This window comes from Varroa jacobsoni, unplaced genomic scaffold (genome assembly GCF_002532875.2).
Source record: "Varroa jacobsoni isolate VJ856 unplaced genomic scaffold, vjacob_1.0 scaffold_253, whole genome shotgun sequence".
NCBI classification, from domain to species: Eukaryota; Metazoa; Arthropoda; class Arachnida; order Mesostigmata; family Varroidae; genus Varroa; species Varroa jacobsoni.
Genome location: NW_019213155.1, coordinates 676,127 through 695,155, shown reverse-complemented (window position 1 = coordinate 695,155; position 19,029 = coordinate 676,127). Strand labels below are relative to the sequence as shown.

The window sequence follows — 19,029 nt, the reverse complement described above, 5'->3', positions numbered from 1 at the left end:
GACGGGCGTCGACCACGTTGGCTTGATGTCAAACAAAAATCGAATTACAATATCTATCGATTTCTTTTAATTATATTCGTTTAATATTACCTATTACGTTTTATTATTTTATTATTTATATATTTATTTATTTGTTTGCCACTTATATGGACAAGTCACTTTTAAAGAAACGGGAGAGGGCACCTAACTTAACGCAGTCGGCGTGATACTTATAGCCCTCCTCGGGACGAGCTACAGCGAATTCTAAGCACGATGGCTGCCAACTGTACCTTTCCCGGACGCCGGTGGTCTTTCACATTGATCATCGCGATATATAGACGATGAAGTTTCGACAATTAAAGCCAATGCTACCAATTATAAATACCTAATATTTGGCTATGAAACTGCTGCGACTGGCACTAAATATTTACAAGGATTTATTATAAAAACCCGATTACATCGTCAGCGCAGTGATAGTGCAAACAAAACACTCCAAACGTTTTAAACAGTAAATAGTCACTTTCCTTATCGACTGTGTGTACGCCGATTTAGCGAAGGACGCTAATAGAAGCCGATGGACGCACAAATGCGTTATTTGTATATATGTGTACCTCAACAAAGCATGCGTAATTTACCCATTAGAGTTCCGGGATTTTACTAATACACTAGAAAAGCGCTTCCCTAGGTAAGGAATGTGTGAAAAAACAAAGGCATCCTATATATATTTTTGTAGAGCTATGTCGTAACGTAACAACATATTATAACAATATATAGTTAGACAGTAAATTAAAAAAAGGACTGATGACGTTCGTTAATTATAACTTTCGCCATCAGTTTGATCGATATGTGCTATAGTGAAACGAAAATAAAGAATTTCTTCTTAATGCAAAAGTTTACCTTTTGGCACGAACTATTCGGATTCAGAAGAAATCTTGAAAATTCTCATAAAGTACCATTATGTATAGTTACGTGTGATCGCTTGTCTCTACTCGTTTCATTGTGCCTTTTAACACTGGCGTCGACCGTCGATCTTGTTCCTCGTATGCGCGACGGTGAACGAACGAGGTAAATATAGATACCTCTCCATGAGCTCGTCCTCATTGTGAACAGCTATATGCCCTCTTTGTTTCTATTTCTGATGACGCCTACCTCCCTCCGGCTGTTGTTCAGGTTTGTGCTAAAGATCGAGGAAGCTGGGAAAGCGAGAATGCTTTGGCTCGAGGAAGACTAAAGGTACAGGGAAAGGGTATTTGATCCAATGATTGCTCGCTTTGTAGATTACTTTCAATCATATTTCTGATATTGTGAGGTGTTTATATGCTGGACATAAATAATCACATTTGTCAGAAGTAGTCATTACATTTTCACATCTGCCGGCCGCTTTGTTTTGGTGTTGCTAAGGCCATTCTCCTGTTTAGCGTATTCGTATAGCGAAGCTATTAAATTCTGCTATAATCTGAGACATATTTTAGTGGTACGTTGAATATTCTGTGGTTTTATGCACGTAATTGCTGCTGCGTCAAATCATCATTTAAGACTGGAAATCTTCATTTAAGGCATATAGACGTTATTCTGAAACACACTTTTTGGATGCGAGGCCTTTTGTTTCCTAACTATATCGCCACAGGATGAACACGCCAACCCAATTTTTTGATACGTGATGGATACTCTCACATGGCGTTGTTGGCTCACCCGCTAACTATGATGAATTTACTCACGTTAACATTAGTACATCGAAAGTACTATGTTGAGTGGCATATCTCATTGTACCAAGAAACCCAAAGAACGGATCTCTAGCGATTTGCAACCCCTTGAAATCACCAACCGTATATGTCACGTAGTTTATATTCCACGAGAGTTCATGCTGAAACCAGTGTTAATGATCGTCCTTCTATGTACTGCTTCAATGTTATATATTTCATCTGAATGCCTAGCGCTACCCAGATCCAATTTTGATTCGAACACTAAGGGCGCATATGTGCTTATCCCAATGCTCGATCTTTAGGACTTCGTGCGACTCGCTGACCACTAGCCCCTACTTATCTGTTCTTCTGTCACTTACAATGGGACTATTTGATGTAAATGCTAAAATTCAGGTAAGTAAAAAGGACCCTGAATATAGTTAGGGGACTTGGAATTTTTTTTTATAGTCCTAACTTTACAAAGACGTGGTTTGATAATTCCATTTCTCATTTCTTCATTGCTAATTTCTACCTTTCTAACTTCCTGTGACTTTTCCCCCGCGTCTGATGCCTAGAAAGCTATAAATACATGCTAACTATTCCATATCTCTAACAAGTGCACCTCTATGGCATTTACCAATAGGGGTTAGACATATTATCTGGTAGTGAGATACGAGATAGGTTTTGGTGATGTGCGTTGTATTCGACTGTGAAAATAGGCAAGTTACAAGTCGTACCTTCAAAATAAATCTTCATTAGGTGGACAAAGCTGATCATCTTGTAGTAGAGAGAGCTTTCAATCGAATCCGCGACCTCAGTAAATGCTCCCAAGAAGATCCAGGACTTAGTGCCGTTTCAGACTGGCTCGACAGAGTCCTCATGTACAACATACCGCATGGGAAACGCTGGCGGTTACTTCAGGTAACATATATGATAAGTAATAAACAAATTTCGCTTACGAGATCTGTTTACGATAGTATCTACTGCATTCGTGTACAGCAGGATGTGATCCCCGTTTCAGGATTGTAATTGTAGGCAAGCTTTTTTCACAAGCCCACGCTAACGCACAATAATTTCGCGTCATTCTAATATAAGAACCATTCACGTTGCATGCGGCAGGCGTAACTGTGCTACACGAGCCACAAAATGAGTACGCTTATGGCTTCAGCGGTACGGTCCCAAGAGTTTCAAGAACCAAAAGCTTCTTTCGCCAGGGCCTAAGCAGACATACTCATTAATAAAGTAGATCAATCCATACAGATAATCAAGTAAGATTAATATGTGCTGATGCATATTCCACAACTGATCTTGACTGATGAGTCTACGTACGACGCTTTGGCTGTCGAGTGAGAGCAAGACTGACAACAACCTTTGCTAATATAATGGGATCCCACGGCGGCCGAGTTGACAAATTGCATTCATCGGATACGAAACTAGCTAAAGGCTTGCTGACGATACAGGGAAATTTCAAGTTCCAGGCGATAATGTGCATGCGCGATGAATATAAATACTGCTTTAGGAGTAATGGGCAATAAATAGCCAATAGATATTCAAACACCTATATTAATATATAAATACGTAAACAGGAAGAAAACGATATGTGTTTCATTTTTTCGTATAAAGCATGTCATTTTAACAAGTGGTGCATAAAAAAACATTCAAGTCTATTTGCGGAAGTTTGTCGTAAAACAAATATGGATGCCAGCATGCCGGATGCAGGCACGGCCAGCGCCAGAGTTCAATGAGAAAACGTACACATTATTATGATACTGCTGTAGAAATGTCTAATAAAATTAACATGCAACGCAGTTAGCGAAAAGATCGCAAATTTATTTTTCAGGTTGTCCAAGCCTTCGAAACGTTTTCCTCGGAGCCAGTTTCAGAGAGGGACCTTGAAAATGCTGCTATTCTCGGGTGGACCATCGAAATATTCCAGGTCGTAACGCCGATTTTATTGTGTTAAGAAGATTCGAAATAAGTTTTCTGTTAAAAAACTAAAAATAGTTATTGCTACTGTTCAAATAAATTCTCGCTGCGTTGCAAATTTCCTAACAGGGAAAAATGTAAGCAGCGACTAATAGCCACTGCAAAATTTTTAGAAACTATTTATAATTCCCTGTAAAATATTCTACACTCATTTAATTCAAAGTCTCATATTTGTTTAAACATGAATCGTACGCCTGTTAGTCCGGAAAATTTGACATTTACAGCAAATTTCGAAGGGGCCACTGAGAGGCGAGAGCGAATCATAACGCAAAACGTGGTAACTAATAGTTATATACTTGTTATAGGCTTTCTATCTCATCATCGACGACATAATGGACAAAAGTATCACACGCCGAGGTTCACCATGTTGGTACCTTGTCGACGAGGTACTACACATTTAATATAGTTCACCTTCTAAATCAACTTGTATCGTTTTAACTTTTCGTTGCGTTGCGTGTAGGCTTCGAGTATTTTCTATGAAAGTGTAATGTGCCTCGATTCTGATGGCGCTTACTTTAAACTAAGACCAGATACATGCTAAATAATTATATACATATATATAGAAACTTAAGCCCGTGAAGGCCGATGTGCATATGTCGTTCCTTTTTGTTTTTAGGTCGGCATGATGGCGATAAATGATGCGTTGCTGCTCGAAACGATTATCTTTCAAGTCCTAAAACAGGTCTTTCGGGACCATCCTAGCTACCTTGATATTGTCGAACTGCTACACGAGGTTAGTTATTAGAAATTAATCGACAGCATTACTTAGCCTATTTTTGATCAAGCCTTACTTATGTACACATTGTCGAATATTTCATCAAAAACATCTGATTTGAATTTGTTTGAGTTTATTTGAACTTGTTTCAAATTTAACTTACTAATGATGTTATGAAAACGGCTGTACTATACATAGATAACTGAATTCGTTATTGTTTTTCTTTATTTTTTTCAGTTACAAGCTAATGGAAGCAAGAGAAAAAAAGCTTGTAGAGTTAAAATATTTTTATCATTTGTGGAATGATCATATTTGTTTAACTTAGCCGATTGTTTATGGGTATTCATAACTAAACATTACATGACTCGTATCTCGTATCGCACAAAAATTGTGTGTACGATGTTTGCAGGTTCACTATCAGACAGTTCGAGGCCAATGCTTGGACGTGCTATCAGAAAGGAAGCGTGTGTATGGTGAAGAACGCTATAATACGATCGTCTTATACAAGGTAAATTTCAGATATACGAATCGATATTTTGCCCTGCTTAACTTGCTGGATCAGACCACAGCTTATGGAACCTAATCTTAGCATTCATACCTAGGCATTTCTAACACTATTAAAACCAACTACCGACGTGACGATATTATATATTACATATATATATATATATATATATATATATATATATATATATAAAAACCTTGCAAATGTAACAAGTGTTAATCGGCAGTTACCAAACCTGAGCTGTGACATCACATTGAGACTCCTTAAGCCAATACTAGTTCCGTCTTTATTTTCGAACGCATCCTTGAAGAACAATTTAATGGTGGTTTTTTAGAACCTGATCTTTGCTGTTTCCCTACTATTAACTTGTTCCCTTGCAGACGTGCTTCTATACATTTTCTGTTCCAATTCGACTCGGAATGTATTTAGCCAAAATCACCAGCTCACAGTTGCACCGGAAAGTTGAGAAGCTGGCCGTTAAAATAGGAAACATTTTCCAGGTAGGTCGTGCGTGCTGTGCTAAAGAACACCGTTCATTAATGCTCATCCAATAACTTTCACATGCTGTATTCTCGTTATTGCAATAATGCTCGAAGCTACATGGCACCATTGCGACACATACGGCAGGCCCAGTTCGGAACATTGATGTTTGATCTAATACCTTCTCATTAGTGAACGTCCACTAATACTTCATCAAACTAGGATATCCTTTTGTAGCATGGCCTAGAATCGCTGGAATGATTTGGCATCACCGTTTACCTAAATTAGCTTTAGAGAATGTTTCAACATGTCGGTTTTATTAGCAAATTAGCAAACGAAAAAAATCCTACTTTGAGAATAGGTGAAGCTGAGCTAATATCTAGTACGTTGCAAACAGGACGTTATCGAGAAGGTCTAGAGTGTCGTCCTTTAATCTTTTTTCTATAGCAACAAAGTCTACTACTACTACTACTAGTTACAACCAACGAGCTCTAGGCATCTGCAAGACTCATATTCTACGGCATGTGTGTGTTAGTTAAGAGTGCGAAACTATAGCCATCAGTACATGATCGTTATGTACTGATCTCTGGCCAGTTCATTTCTGAAATTTGGCCAAATTATCGCCTTCTCTAAGGACATATGCTAATGAACACTGGTGACAATTTCCTTTTGAGAAATCGCGTAAAAGTAATTTTTACCATCGATGACTATATTGCTTTTGCCACACGTAAAAAAAGAGTTGTCTTATTGTTTGGAACTCGGATAGGTTCAAGATGATTTCCTTGACTGTTACGGGGACCCAGCTAAACTCGGCAAGGTACGTATCTGCAAATTAGCAACACGCGCTGGTACAATTTTTCCTGCAAGTTGGGCTATTGACTACCATTAATGGTCGCTTCTCAGCTTAGTTTCCTTGTTCGCAGCAAATGTTTACGAGATTTTTTCTAGAAAGCACGAGATCTTATACGATTTAAATAAACCGTATGTCGTTGGCGGAACATGAAGCAGCGGCCCCTAATCTTTTTCAACTAGAAATTCGGCTGTCTAGTCTGCCGCGCTGACATATGTCTGTCAACGCACATACAAACTGAAGCAAAATAATAGATTAGATATAAAGGATATTTTCCGTTATTTGATAGAGAAAATTCGGATACATTCGTTTCTGCTTAGTACACAAATAACTTTCAACCAGACCGAACTACAATCTACGTCAACCGTCTATTTGAAAGCAGTCGCAAGTACTTCCTAATAATGTCTAGGTAATGCTTGGCGAATGACCTAGTGGCTATCAGAGAACATGGAAGGACGTAGTTTCTTAGAAAGGTCTTAGTCTGTAGGTGACCGTTGTGACGTTGTTTCATTACCATATAGAACTCTGAAATGTATAGCAAGTGCTATTACTGGCTTGAGGGCACCGTAGTGTAAATGTGTGTCTCTTACTGTGTTATCATAATAATAATCACAGACGTTCAAATTAGATGGTTTCTAAGGTATATGGTGTTATATGCTATTTTGTATGTTTGTTGGAGAAAGCCCAAGTAAATGCGGCAAGACTCACCCTGGGTAGACTTTCTGATAGGAGCAGACAATTAATGCCACACTGAAAAGATTTCGAGAATTTCCCTACACAGAACAAATATACGAAGATGTTCAAAAGGATTATCAGGAAACAGAAAAAAATTCATATTCTCGACCATCTGTTACACGCAATTCAGTTCAATAAGGCAGGAAGCGGAATCCTTGTATCTTATATACTAGCATAAGAGAACGGGAAAATAAAGCTTATCAAGAAAAGCAACACTACCTATACTTCCGTTGATTATTCTGTAACGGAGACGTGACTGCTGCTAATGAATTTTCAGATCGATATTTAAGTTTTAGGGTTTATATGACAATTAAAAGTTTATTATCCAAAGTTCTTTATTAAAAGGGTTTGTGCAAGCCGACAATAGACGGCGTCCACTGGCTAGTGAACTAGTCGCCGTTAAAATAGATTATTTTGTTGTTAAATACCGTTCGTACGGTCAACTCGTGACTTTACCACTGACGTAGATATTTATGCGCCATATATCACCTTGCATGTTAACGTAAATCTATTGTTTGGCGGAAGGTGGGAACGGACATCGTCGACGCGAAGTGCTCGTGGTTGTTAGTAAAAGCACTGCAAATAGCCACCCCTCAACAGCGTGAAGAGATTTTCAATAACATTGGCCGGGGAAAGCCTGGTAAGTTCGTCCTTGTCGTGCAGTGCACGGCATCAAGCGGTGTACTGTCACCATAACACCGTACTTCATCGAACAATTCTTCACTTCGTTAAATCCGGTTTACATAGTTGTTGTCAAATCACAACATAGCAATATTAGTAGATCTGATAATGACCTACTGCCGTTCTGACGTGAACATAATTAGTAGCATTCACCTATAGTCAATCCCTTTAGCGGCTTTTTTTAAAGGCCACTTGTAGAAAAAATATACTCCCTCTTTAATTGCTTTGCGGATAAAGCAAACACAGATGGTCATTTACCTTTTTATATAATTATAGGAACTGACGACCCACAATATAGATTCATTTTCAGAAACTGTACATATTTTAGCTTGGTTCTAAATGGGCTGTATTTATTTTATTTGGTTTGACAAACGCGATGGTACAGCTGGCGAGGAGGAAGCAACCGTTAGGTCAATTTACCATAAGCTTGGTTTGGAGGAATTGTTCCGAACCTATGAAGAGTCTTCATTTGAAGAAATCCGCAAGGATATTGCAACACTGGACTCTGATGGAGAGATAAATACAGACATTTTCAAGCTGACTGTTAATAAACTTTACCGGAGACAAAAATAGGCAGTTGCAGAAAGCATCTTCGCTAAGGAAGATAAGAATGACAAGGTCAATCTATGTCTAATTTCATCCTAAAACACATCATAAATATCGACTGGTATAAACACCACTAAGTTTTGAATGTTTCTATTTAATTATCGTCAAAATCTAATGTTTTTCCACTACACGTTATGACTTGAATAGTTTTTAGCAACTCCTAAAGGAACAATCCATTGCCAGTCCGTAGGTGAATGCCGTAAAGAATGGGGAACTTCGTCAATACACTTTCTACAGGTTGCTGTGAATAGAGTGCTGCAGTAATACCTACATGTAATAGCTACATGAAGATGCCCGTCCAAGTGGAAACGTCTGCCACATATCTGGACGCCAAGTAGGCGAGGAATAGTACTATCTAGCAAGATATTGCTACTTGCACGATACAGAAGGATGCTGTGATCAATGTAGTAGGACAGCGATACGTGGGCAAACATTTGTTTCGTTAAGATTGACAGATACTATTCAATTTTATTTTTAACTTCTCAAAGCCGTCTCTATAGCTGAGCCAGCTGGACGCTTTAGGACGCTGGCTGCATGCGTCTGAGTTGTTATAGTAATGACTTACGTAGCGAAGTCTCATACTGTATAACAAAGCATTGTGTGCTAGCGCTTCTACCATATCAAGCTATGCGTTTTATAAAATGATCTGCTGCCTCGTGACAAGTTAAAGAATAATAATGGTGGGGAACATAGGCATGGAGGAACTATTAAGCAGATTTGGAGTGGAAACTTAAAGAAGCGGTTGCCGAACTATGCGATTAAGAAATACTTCAGTCAACCGATACACCTCATATTGCTTTGAGCTGAAGTGTTCCTGGTAATAAGGAATTGATCCACAGCTTTGAGCGAGCCTTCGCACTTCAGAATTTCAATTCAAGAAAGCAAACATAGTATTCGAAGTAAAACATTCAAAAAAAAAGGTCTAGGAAAGGTCAAAAAAAGGAATGGTGGGACTCGTTATAAGTTCATAAATACTGATATCTGTATTACGCCTGAACCGTCCTGCTACGAATCGCAAGGAAGGTGCAGCAGACTCTCGTCGAGATGACTATTTTCTTTGTGTCTTACGTTACATGATTTCATAACATGAAACGTAAAGTGCTACAGCACACAACAATTTGTTAACGCAATTCTGGGCTAATATACGCTCAGCACAGAGACTATGATCGCCTAAATCACTTATATTCCCGTTCGTCAACATGTATGTGTTGTCTAAATCAAAAATTCTAATAAAACTTTCATGTTGTTTGGCTCATCTTTACAAAAGTTTCTGGGTCGCAAAAAGGTGTTCTAATTGACTCAACCCCATAGACGTGGCGTTTGTGAATGGAACGCGGCATCTCGAAGAGATTGCGAGTGAGAATGTATCAGTCGAGGTCGTTGAGTCATCTATGTATGTTAAACTCGCTGGTGTTAGGTGACTGAAGAACGATCTTCACTTTGAATAGCTCATATTGCCCTCTCATCAACTTACACAAAAGTGCAGATTGATTTTGCATGTGGCCGTGGCCACGAAAAAGACAGGTTAGATCTTTTAAAGGAAAATACATATGCATATAGAGCGCGTCAAGCAAGCAAGTGTGAGCGTTCATTCTCGCTCGAAGAAAACTCTGTGCTGAAAATTGAAGGGATTAAAACGCAGTAATCTAGCGTCAACTGCTCCAATGACGAAGTGATCATTGCCAGTCACCATAAAAAGATTTGCTAATAAACAAAAGCTCGCTACAAGCTAACGGAATTAGGAAGTAGATAAAGGATGACTTTCCATTGAGATTTCACGTTTTCTTCCACACAACTTAGATCACATGGAATACTTTATCATTCGCAAACCCGAAAATTAATTTGGAAAATCGATGCTATTTTTCCAACTAAACAATTTTCATTCTATATCTACTTAAGGCAAACTTGTTAGTACCCATAACTAACCATTGCATAACTGCCCTGATCGGAGCGGTTCAATTCAAAGTTCTAGAAGCTTATGAGCTGAGTCATTGCGGAAACAGTACATCTAGAATTTCTTCAAGGAAAAGATAATTGCTTAAGTAAATAGGTCATAACGTACACAAAGCAGGCGTAAGTTAGTCGTTTTAGAAGATGTATTTTTTTCTCTCTTCTCTCGTATAAATAATTTTACGTAAAAAGCTGCAGTAGTAGCTAGCACCTCACGCAATCGATTCACAACATCTTCCTCCATCTTTGCTTCTTTTTTTTGAATTGCTGTTATCTCACGTTTGATAATTTGAATGGTTATAGAAACATTTAATAATAGTTTTGTAAGGCATTTGTTCACAGGAGCTATATGAACCGCTAGATGAATCGCAGTTAATTTTTACATCGATTGGTGTTTGATGTTCGTGTAGACAAAACTGCAATAGGTTCGATGAGCGTAGCCGATGCGCGTTTATGACTCCTTATCAGGAGTGATTCCGACTTCGGTCTTCGCGTTCTTAAACAACTTCTCGGCCGTTTCCTTTGCCTATGGATATTAGATGGTAAGGTACACACAAAATGGAATTGCATATATTATTCTTTCTCATTAATCCAAACGTACTCTATTTAGGTGGATTTCGACAACAGATCGAAGTATTTTTACATAGAGTATGTCGAAACTCAAACAATCAACTACGAAGCGATACATCCGTGAGCGAATGCGTTGGAGATACTGAAAATTTTGAGCATCTCAGATACACTGAGGACTACAAATGAATTTTAATAGTTTAATCAAATGTATAGGCTATGTCAAGAACTATGTCAATAAAAAGCCAGGCAATAAGTGAACCATTGTCCTAAAACAAGGACAAACACAAGTTCAAATATACTACTTAGGGAAAGGTGGCCAAATAGTCATATGTTCAGATATCGAATAATTAAGAATTAAACAAAGTCACCTACGTTACTTCCAAACTTCTCTGCATGTTGTCCAATCGTCTTAGCTCCGTCGCTCACCGTCTCCTTCGTCTTATCCCAAATCTCAGCTGAAAGATTTTGTTGTCAAAAACATGTTACCAATGTTGGCCATCACTTTAGCAATTCTGCCTTGACACCTGCGTACTGCTGGCTCAAAGCCTCTGCATTGATTGTAACATACAGGATGATTCAGGTATGGTGTTGATATTTAGGTGGATAAAATTCCAACGAAGGTGGGAAAACTCAATACTTATCTACTAATATAATAGTTAAATCTGTCTTTATGTATAGCGGGTTTTGAGTATTTTTCCAGCATTGAGCTTTTTTTTTTCTCTAGCTTTTGATCTTATGTTAAAACTAGTTTTTCAATTTTTCTCTAAAGCCCATATTTTACAATTGACTTAAGGTTTTTAGTGATAATAATAATAGACATAATAAAGACACTTTGACGGAATTTTTTTCAGGTAGCTTTTTCGTGGTAATACTTCTTTATGTCTTTTTTTGCCTTTGTTCGCATGTCTTTGACGCTAAAACGATTTTAACCCAACATATGGTAGTTTCGAAACACTCAAAAATCAAGAACATTTCTAATCTTTTGAAAAAAAAAAATGTCAATTTTTAGTTTCATTCGAAAATTTTCAACAGATCTTGTGGGTATAGCCTAATTAATCGGCACTTAAATTATGAATAAAAAAAAATTATAAAAAAAAGCAAATTAGGTATTTGTAGATATTTCTGCTGAACCTCGAAAAGTCAATTTAATGGGGTAAGCTTCAGACACCCTTTTCGTATAAACAGAAAAGCGTGTCGGAGCCAAGGAATTGATAGCACTTAAAAATCATTTAACCACCAGTAAATGCACCCTGAGATTATCGATCAATAGTGTGCCCACACTTGTAAATTTTACCGCTGGCGTAAATGACAACGCTGCATAGATATAATTGAGCGTGCAGTCTATAGCGCGGTTCCTATACATTCAATACCAAGTTAAAGCAGTCCATCTAAAAACATGTTTGAAAATCACAAAAACGTGTATTTGTATGGGTAGTATGAATGAGCTAACTATTCTAGATCAATTCTAAATAAAGTCTCCATATGATTGGAAGTGTGAATTACTTGCTGTTTGTTTACGGCAATTCCGGGGAAATACATGATAATGTTCATTGAGTTGTCAATCTATGAATTTTTTCCTAAATTATTAAAATTTCCTAAATTAACACAGCAACTGGTATACCGAAACATAAAACGAACAATATCTAATCTATCTCAGGGTTTGTTTGTAAAGGTTAAATTAATATACAGAATTATATTAGAAATATTTATGATGATCACGAGAGGACGCTGGTCTGGTACCAGTTGGAGACAGTTTGCACTAATGGGTTTTAATAAAATAATTCCGGGCTAAAAATGCAGTTCGTAAAGAACTGACCGTCCTTACTTACTCGAACCACAGTTATATTGGACATAGCTTAATAAGATCGTTCACAGCGCCTCATAGGCTATAGTACCAGCATACAGCCAGCCCATAATGCCGCTTACGGGTGGTTTTATATAGACGACTACGAAAAGACGACGCAGCAGATAGCATTTGTCACTGTTTATACGTTGCTTTGTTCGCTATGTCCATATTCAAGTTATTTGTCAATTAATAGATACAATCCACATGATATATCAACTACCATTTAAATCTCGCAGAGGTCATTGCTCTTGTGATCAACTGCTATATTAGTAAGTGTGCTCAAGGTGAAACACTGAGTTTTTAAATAAACAACATATTTTGCACATTTAAAATGTAGGCATGCTACGCTCCTAAGAGATTCCTAATTGAGACGTCGCCCCACGGGCGCGTCACGCCCGTTAAAGCGTGTTCATCGTCTCTACCGGCGAAAAGTTCTCAAAGGTTCATTAGGTTCGATATTATTATTATACTCATGTAAAAGCCGACTAAACTGAACAGACGACCATTTGCTTCGGTGTATTTAGGGGATTAATAACTCGCACTCTCAGCGCCGATAATCGGGTAACGATGTGTCGAGAAGCACACCATGCCGATATTTTGTAAACGTTAGATGACACAAGAAGCCCATGGGGGCATAGGGGCACCGCGATGGTCTTATCTAGATAGTGGTAATCGCTTAGATCGATTAGCCTTCTACACTGTCCCGTGTCTTTTTCCTTCTGGGCAATTGGCTGATGATACGCTGTCTTCCTGTTAGGCACCGCGTAGTAATTTCAAGAGTTATGTAAGACTCCGGAGTTGTCACGGAGTGTTAATGCGCGGTCAACACGAGATCCGGTAGGAGTTTTTTTCTTCTCTATTGAGAGCGCTACCATGAATGCGATGCGTTGCGTCGTTCAAATGCCGCATACATTAACGTCGTGGGCAGTGTGTTGAATGAACGTCCACAATCGAATTGGTAAAAACTGTTCTTTATCACATGTATTATTTACTGATGCTGACGTTTCGGTCTAACGCACCTTCAAATGACTGCGATGCAATCATATTAGCCAACCGATCTGTTCTGGTTCAAGCTACACTATGAGCATGTGTGATGGAATTAAAAATTCTATTTTGCTAAAACGCTCACTTTGAATGTATAATGCCTGCAAGGAGCAGTAATGCAGCCAGGATTCAAGCCAGTGTTTGTGAAGATGTCAATGTACTCTATTTCGATGCGGCTCTTTTTAACTCTATTTATGACAATGCGAAGCTTATTTGCTATACGATACGTATTACACAAGCTGTTTTAAATACGCGAAGCCTTGATTCTAGTGGCCATATCCAAGAGCAATTGGTCTTCTTGCGATAAGAGCAAAGCCGGCTGATTGACAGTGGACCAAACACTTCATAAATACTAAATTTTTCTCTTCGAAGGATAAAAGCAATTTTATAAATCGTTTACAATCATGACCTTATCTACTAAAAGTGGTCTAAACAGAAATGTAATCTACTCTTAAAATCCCTACGCTTTACATTTGGAACAGCACGTTTGTCTCGAGATCATCAAAGAAAGACGTTTTCGAACAGTCTTTTATAGCAAAAATGAACAGCCGGAACTAGACGAAGCAGATCCGTGGCGTATTAACGCGCAGTCAACACGGAATTTGCTAGACGTAAATTTTCACGTCGTCATGCGTCGAGAGTCAGTTTGGGAGGAGAAAATTTAGCTAGCTGCTTTCAATAGCTATTGTAAAAGCGTTTCATAATTATAAACTATGTAGCAATGAGGAAGATCTGAAACTTAAGAATAGCTTGTCAGGCGAAGCAGCTTGCCCTCTTTTTCGTTCAGTGTTGTCGGCGAGATGTTCGTAAATCCGCCAAAAAATACATATTGGTTCTCAGAGCAGCTTAGGGCGAAGTTGTGCCGTTCTGCACCAGCAGGGATCAAGTTTTTGTTACACTTTAAAAAATAAGGCTAGTAAAGGGCCTAGTGGAGAATATCGCTATCTTCACTCAATGCTGCATTGGCATAGGCAGTCATAGGTGTGGCAGCATGTATTATATCTTAGCTGTCAGTTAATCAGGTACGTTCATATGGAGAATTATAGGGTAATGATAATGACTGTCATTATTATTATAATGGTTGACTCATTATCGGAAAACGTGATAGTAATAACAATAACTTTTTCTGACTGGATTTATCGCTGCCTGTCATAGGCTGCCTTATTTATTGCCACAGAGAGTAAACATTTGCCGCTATGCTAGCGCTTAAACGTAACAAGTGTTTCCGGATCAAACCGCTGCCAACTCAGTCGAAAGGAATAAAACGATCGACACGTATGTATATGTTCGCTCTATGCATCTATATATCAATGTTCATAGAAAAATAAATTATCTCTATTACTATAGCAGTCTGTCTCGATTGTTTGGCGAATGTCGAACTGTAAACATATCCACAGCACAAAATCTATGTTCTACAACTAACTATCAAATTGTTAAGGAAAATTATTTGAAATTTCTCTATTAATTTCCAATAAGAGATTCAATTGAGAGAAAAAATTGTTCTTACTGAAAGTAACTTACAGAGCTTGGCTCCGATCTTATCCCACTGTGACGGCTCATCGCCCTGAACAGCCACGAGCGAGAACGCCATTACAGAAAGTAGAGTGAGTCCTATTTTCGTCATCTTTACTGGCCGCAGAGACGATCGTGCGGGACATCCGTCGACCGTAGACAGCAGATGCCAGTAGTCGAAAAGGGAACGCCAAAAGATAGAATTGATGTTAATCCAATGATATGACTCATGCAACAGAACGCATGACTATTTTTTAAAATGACAATCAAATGAACCTGTTCACCCATAGGTGCGCTCGTATTGATTCTGTTTAATAGTGCTATGTACCTAGATTCAAAATCAATTTTAACAATTAGTCAGAATTAGTATCGCTAACCTCATTGGCACATGCTACACTTGGTAGGGGGTAACGATGCGATGCGACAGACGAAACAGTCGTCATGAGTATTCGACTATCGGGCTTCTGTCGTAGTGAAAATACAAATACTGACAGCTGCATTGATAGACTTCAAGAACAGATTGTACTACAGACGACTGAACAAATGAGGTAAGCCAACTAGCTTTTAGTGCGTATTACATCACGGACAATAAAGGCGAGGGCGGAATAGGCAAACCGAATGCTTAGAGGCATAGACGCCGTGAAATTGTTTGCCCATTTCTCACTTCCTGCCATTCGGCCGAGGTACGGATAATGAGATAAGAGTGCGTCAGATACATAAAGGCCGATCCTCCCTGTTCTAATTGGTAAACAAGCCGACACTGCTGGAAAATGATTCGCAGGAAATGATGTAAAATTTCATCACCACTCAGCTAACGAATCGATGACAATACCAGAAATAATAAGCATATGGATGATAACAAATAATTATAGCGATTCCAGCGTTATAGGCGGATAGGCTTTTAGCGTCTTCGGTTCCTGGCCTGCTTCGGCATCAACTCGACGCACAGGCAAAAACGTCTAACATCAATACAACCTAATTGCCTAAAGTGTGAAGATTATTATGATCCATACCCACAAAAGAAGCGGCAATTTAAAATCATACGCGTCGTTACTGTTGTGCGTTCGTAGAGATTGATCCAATTGACACAAACATTACTGCTGCTAGAAATAACAACGTATGAAGTTCAGTATTCAATGTAACAAACAGGTGAGAGTATAGCGGCTGGTGCACACAATACAGACGCATACATTTTTGCTTAACTATAGAACCGGTAAAATTAGATTATTATTTGGTGATAATAATATCCGAGCCATTATAAATTGTATATATACTGAATATAATCTGAGCAATACGAATTGTTCACAAGAGATAACTAGTGTTTCTGGGTTATTCTAAGCACTGTAGGTATTATCAAATGGTGCACCACAATTTAACTAAACCACATCAGCTACAACTAAACGACAATATCACTTAAGGCAAGTAAATGTTTCACGAGATCAAATCAAAACGGTATTTGAAACTTGTGCTACAAGCGTCATCTACTCGAGTATTTCTTCACAAATCGCCGAAACGAGGCGCGAGCACAAACATCACAATACACCGCCGTTCATACGAAGCTGCTTTTTTGGGCAGAGGCTAATGAAAGTACCTTCTCGCACGGTTGCTTGACCAGGTGAATGTATTCTATGGTCCGGTATCGAGGCAACTGCCTCACGGGAGCTTTTATAATGAACAGATCCTATGCCGCAGAGCGCTGGAGAGGGCCAGATATTTTGTGAGGGGATGCCACGAGTAGGCCGGCCTACAAGTTGGGTACAAGATCAAAGTGGATTACGTTTTGAATGACAGGCCTGGTCAATGTACTCTTGACAAATTTCAGCTAGAACTAGAAATCCCTTTTAAATATTCGTTTATACATTCTATAATAAAACATAATATATATATATTATTCTGCGCGAATTTGGAGCGTTATCGCATACCAAACAACGTAACGATATCTATGTGTTTTGTATTATTAGCATCTTTCATTTTACTTTGAGATTTTTCCTCGTTTGAATAACTACTGCATGCGCGGCTGTCATCATTCACTACGCCCAACAATAAGTGATTTTAGGGAAAAAAAATATTAAAGGTTGTTGATTTCTCTTATATGGTTTGATGCGTTTCGATGGAATTTCCCACTAGATCGTTCCTTGCAAAATGTTTAAAGTCCAGTGTCTGTCCACATTAAGTTCTCACGTTTGACGTGCCATTTAAACATGTCTCGAGAGATTAACTTTGTTGAACTTTACGCTCTATAATAGAAGTGACGCTGCTAAACGGTGCAGTACATGTTACGCCCTCAGCAGCTTACCTTGAGAGCTTCATTTTGGCTTTTTACTTTATTGCTTTATACCGTGTTTTTCCCAAATGCAACTTAAGAAATAAAGTAATATTCCGTAAGTTGCTATATGTATGTGTTCGTCTATTATGTGTTTATATACTGTATATAATATATATATATAAACATTGTGTCGGCAGTCGAGTAATATGCTTTTACAAAGATTCGCTTATAGCAGACAGGAAATAAACTGTGTTTCTGCAAATTGCTAGAAATTAGGCCTGAACATATGTGTGCTCGTTGTGAATAGCTATTATTCTTTTGAAACCGTGCCGCTTATTCTAGAAAGTCAGATTAAGCAGAACGCAATTCAATAGCATCATTTTCAGAACGTGGGAAGCATATATATATATATATATATATATATCTACGTCTGCTTCGTGAATGCGGTAACGATTCAAAAGAGAAGCTTCTGACCGCAAATCTGTCAAACTTCGGATATGTGCCATAAATATTTAGTTACAAGCCAGTATGGCTTAAGGGATCTAGATTAATATGATGACTTTTTAGAGAAATTAACCTGGCGACCTTACGACAAGGGTTGTACATTGGGCCAAATAGGGAGGGCGCGTTTTAGAAAATATGCCTAGTGATTCAACAGTTTATGAGAATGAAATCATCTATTGATAAAGCAAGACGGAAGGTTTCTAACTACAGAGGTTTTCAGTGCTCTAAGGACTGTACAATAGTCACGGCTCGAGGTGTCTTAACCCGTTGGTTCATATAAGATCTTGTAATATTGAAATATTGTTGAAATATAAGACCGAGAATGCTGGACCTCGATTGCACGAACGCAAGCCTTAGCACTTTGCGACGAGGTCCATATGACTCTGAACAAGGCGCCTAGAGCTTATGCTTGTCTAGAATTGCAAACCCTTCCATTTACCGAAGTTTTAATGCAAGCGATCCGGCTATCGACTTATACCACACTTGCTTTTTTTGTTGAAGTAACAATACTTGATGTCACACATGCGAGAAATATACGTGATTATAGCAATTCAGCAATCGTTCGAAGAGTCCTTTTTCGATTTCCAAAAAACAGGCCATTACCACAAGCTTCATCTGACGCTATCAAAGTGGCTCATTTCTTTGCCAGTTTAACTCGCTAAACGATTAACCATACTATCAAAAATGTTTAAAGTTTTAAATAAATTTGATTAAAACATACAAGCCCTAAGGCCTCATCAGTTCGAATAAACTAAGATCAATCAAGAACCCTATGACAGTCCTACGTAGTATAACAACAGCAACAGGGCAGCATCGGTATCAACTTGTTACATGCGATATCTAATCCAACTTTGAGCCTCGGATGCAACGGATGTAGGGTTTCAAAAAGTTCAGAATGTATCTGTGTAGATAGCCCGTGGAGTAATTTCTGCACTCGATTGATTGAGCTATGGTCCTCCAATGGCTATTCCTAAGAAATCTGCAGTTTAGTTTGTGACGTATGCATACATTAATCTGTGCATCAGACCTCGAGTGTATACACACTTGGAAGGGTAACAATGCCATACTCGTTATGATGATGTACGGGTGAATTTTGCTAGTATAAAGATAGCCAGCCC

At 38.4% G+C, this 19,029-nt stretch overlaps 2 protein-coding genes across 6 annotated transcripts; one reads left to right on the top strand and one right to left on the bottom strand.

The window, feature by feature from the left end:
• Nucleotides 1–1,272: 1,272 nt before the first annotated feature.
• Nucleotides 1,273–9,503, top strand: LOC111258640 (uncharacterized). Of its 3 annotated transcripts, XM_022830069.2 has the most exons (12): nt 1,273–1,453; nt 1,985–2,075; nt 2,421–2,582; nt 3,502–3,597; nt 3,953–4,033; nt 4,264–4,380; nt 4,772–4,870; nt 5,248–5,367; nt 6,114–6,164; nt 7,458–7,572; nt 7,999–8,231; nt 8,410–9,503. In XM_022830069.2, the coding sequence occupies exons 2-11, from the start codon at nt 2,043–2,045 to the stop codon at nt 8,184–8,186; spliced, it is 1,062 nt and encodes a 353-aa protein (XP_022685804.1). In that variant the 5' UTR covers nt 1,273–1,453; nt 1,985–2,042; the 3' UTR covers nt 8,187–8,231; nt 8,410–9,503. The 3 variants fall into 3 exon arrangements, with proteins under 3 accessions (XP_022685804.1, XP_022685803.1, XP_022685805.1); XM_022830068.2 differs by having other exon boundaries at nt 7,999–9,503; XM_022830070.2 differs by lacking the exon at nt 1,273–1,453 and having other exon boundaries at nt 2,049–2,075; nt 2,381–2,582; nt 7,999–9,503.
• A 794-nt stretch (nt 9,504–10,297) lies between these two features.
• LOC111258641 (uncharacterized) lies at nt 10,298–16,835 on the bottom strand. 3 transcript variants are annotated; one of them, XM_022830072.1, is made up of 4 exons: nt 16,733–16,835; nt 15,151–15,253; nt 11,112–11,194; nt 10,298–10,695 (listed from the first exon to the last, which is right to left on the bottom strand). In XM_022830072.1, the coding sequence occupies exons 2-4, from the start codon at nt 15,251–15,253 to the stop codon at nt 10,621–10,623; spliced, it is 261 nt and encodes an 86-aa protein (XP_022685807.1). In that variant the 5' UTR covers nt 16,733–16,835; the 3' UTR covers nt 10,298–10,620. The 3 variants fall into 3 exon arrangements, with proteins under 3 accessions (XP_022685807.1, XP_022685808.1, XP_022685806.1); XM_022830073.1 differs by having other exon boundaries at nt 15,151–15,258; nt 16,733–16,822; XM_022830071.2 differs by lacking the exon at nt 16,733–16,835 and adding an exon at nt 15,519–15,599.
• Between the last annotated feature and the right edge of the window lie 2,194 nt (nt 16,836–19,029).

What these genes read in the sequence shown, in the direction of transcription:
- LOC111258640 (XM_022830069.2), top strand. Translation starts at nt 2,043, where the DNA reads ATGGGACTATTTGATGTAAATGCTAAAATTCAG. An exon ending in TTGTCGAACTGCTACACGAG is followed by an intron (nt 4,381 to 4,771) that starts GTTAGTTATTAG and finishes CGATGTTTGCAG; the next exon opens with GTTCACTATCAGACAGTTCG. An exon ending in AAATAGGAAACATTTTCCAG is followed by an intron (nt 5,368 to 6,113) that starts GTAGGTCGTGCG and finishes GAACTCGGATAG; the next exon opens with GTTCAAGATGATTTCCTTGA.
- LOC111258641 (XM_022830071.2), bottom strand. Translation starts at nt 15,584, where the DNA reads ATGACGACTGTTTCGTCTGTCGCATCGCATCGTTACCCCCTACCAAGT. An exon ending in GTGTAGCATGTGCCAATGAG is followed by an intron (nt 15,254 to 15,518) that starts GTTAGCGATACT and finishes CGGCCAGTAAAG; the next exon opens with ATGACGAAAATAGGACTCAC. An exon ending in TAAGATCGGAGCCAAGCTCT is followed by an intron (nt 11,195 to 15,150) that starts GTAAGTTACTTT and finishes AAAATCTTTCAG; the next exon opens with CTGAGATTTGGGATAAGACG.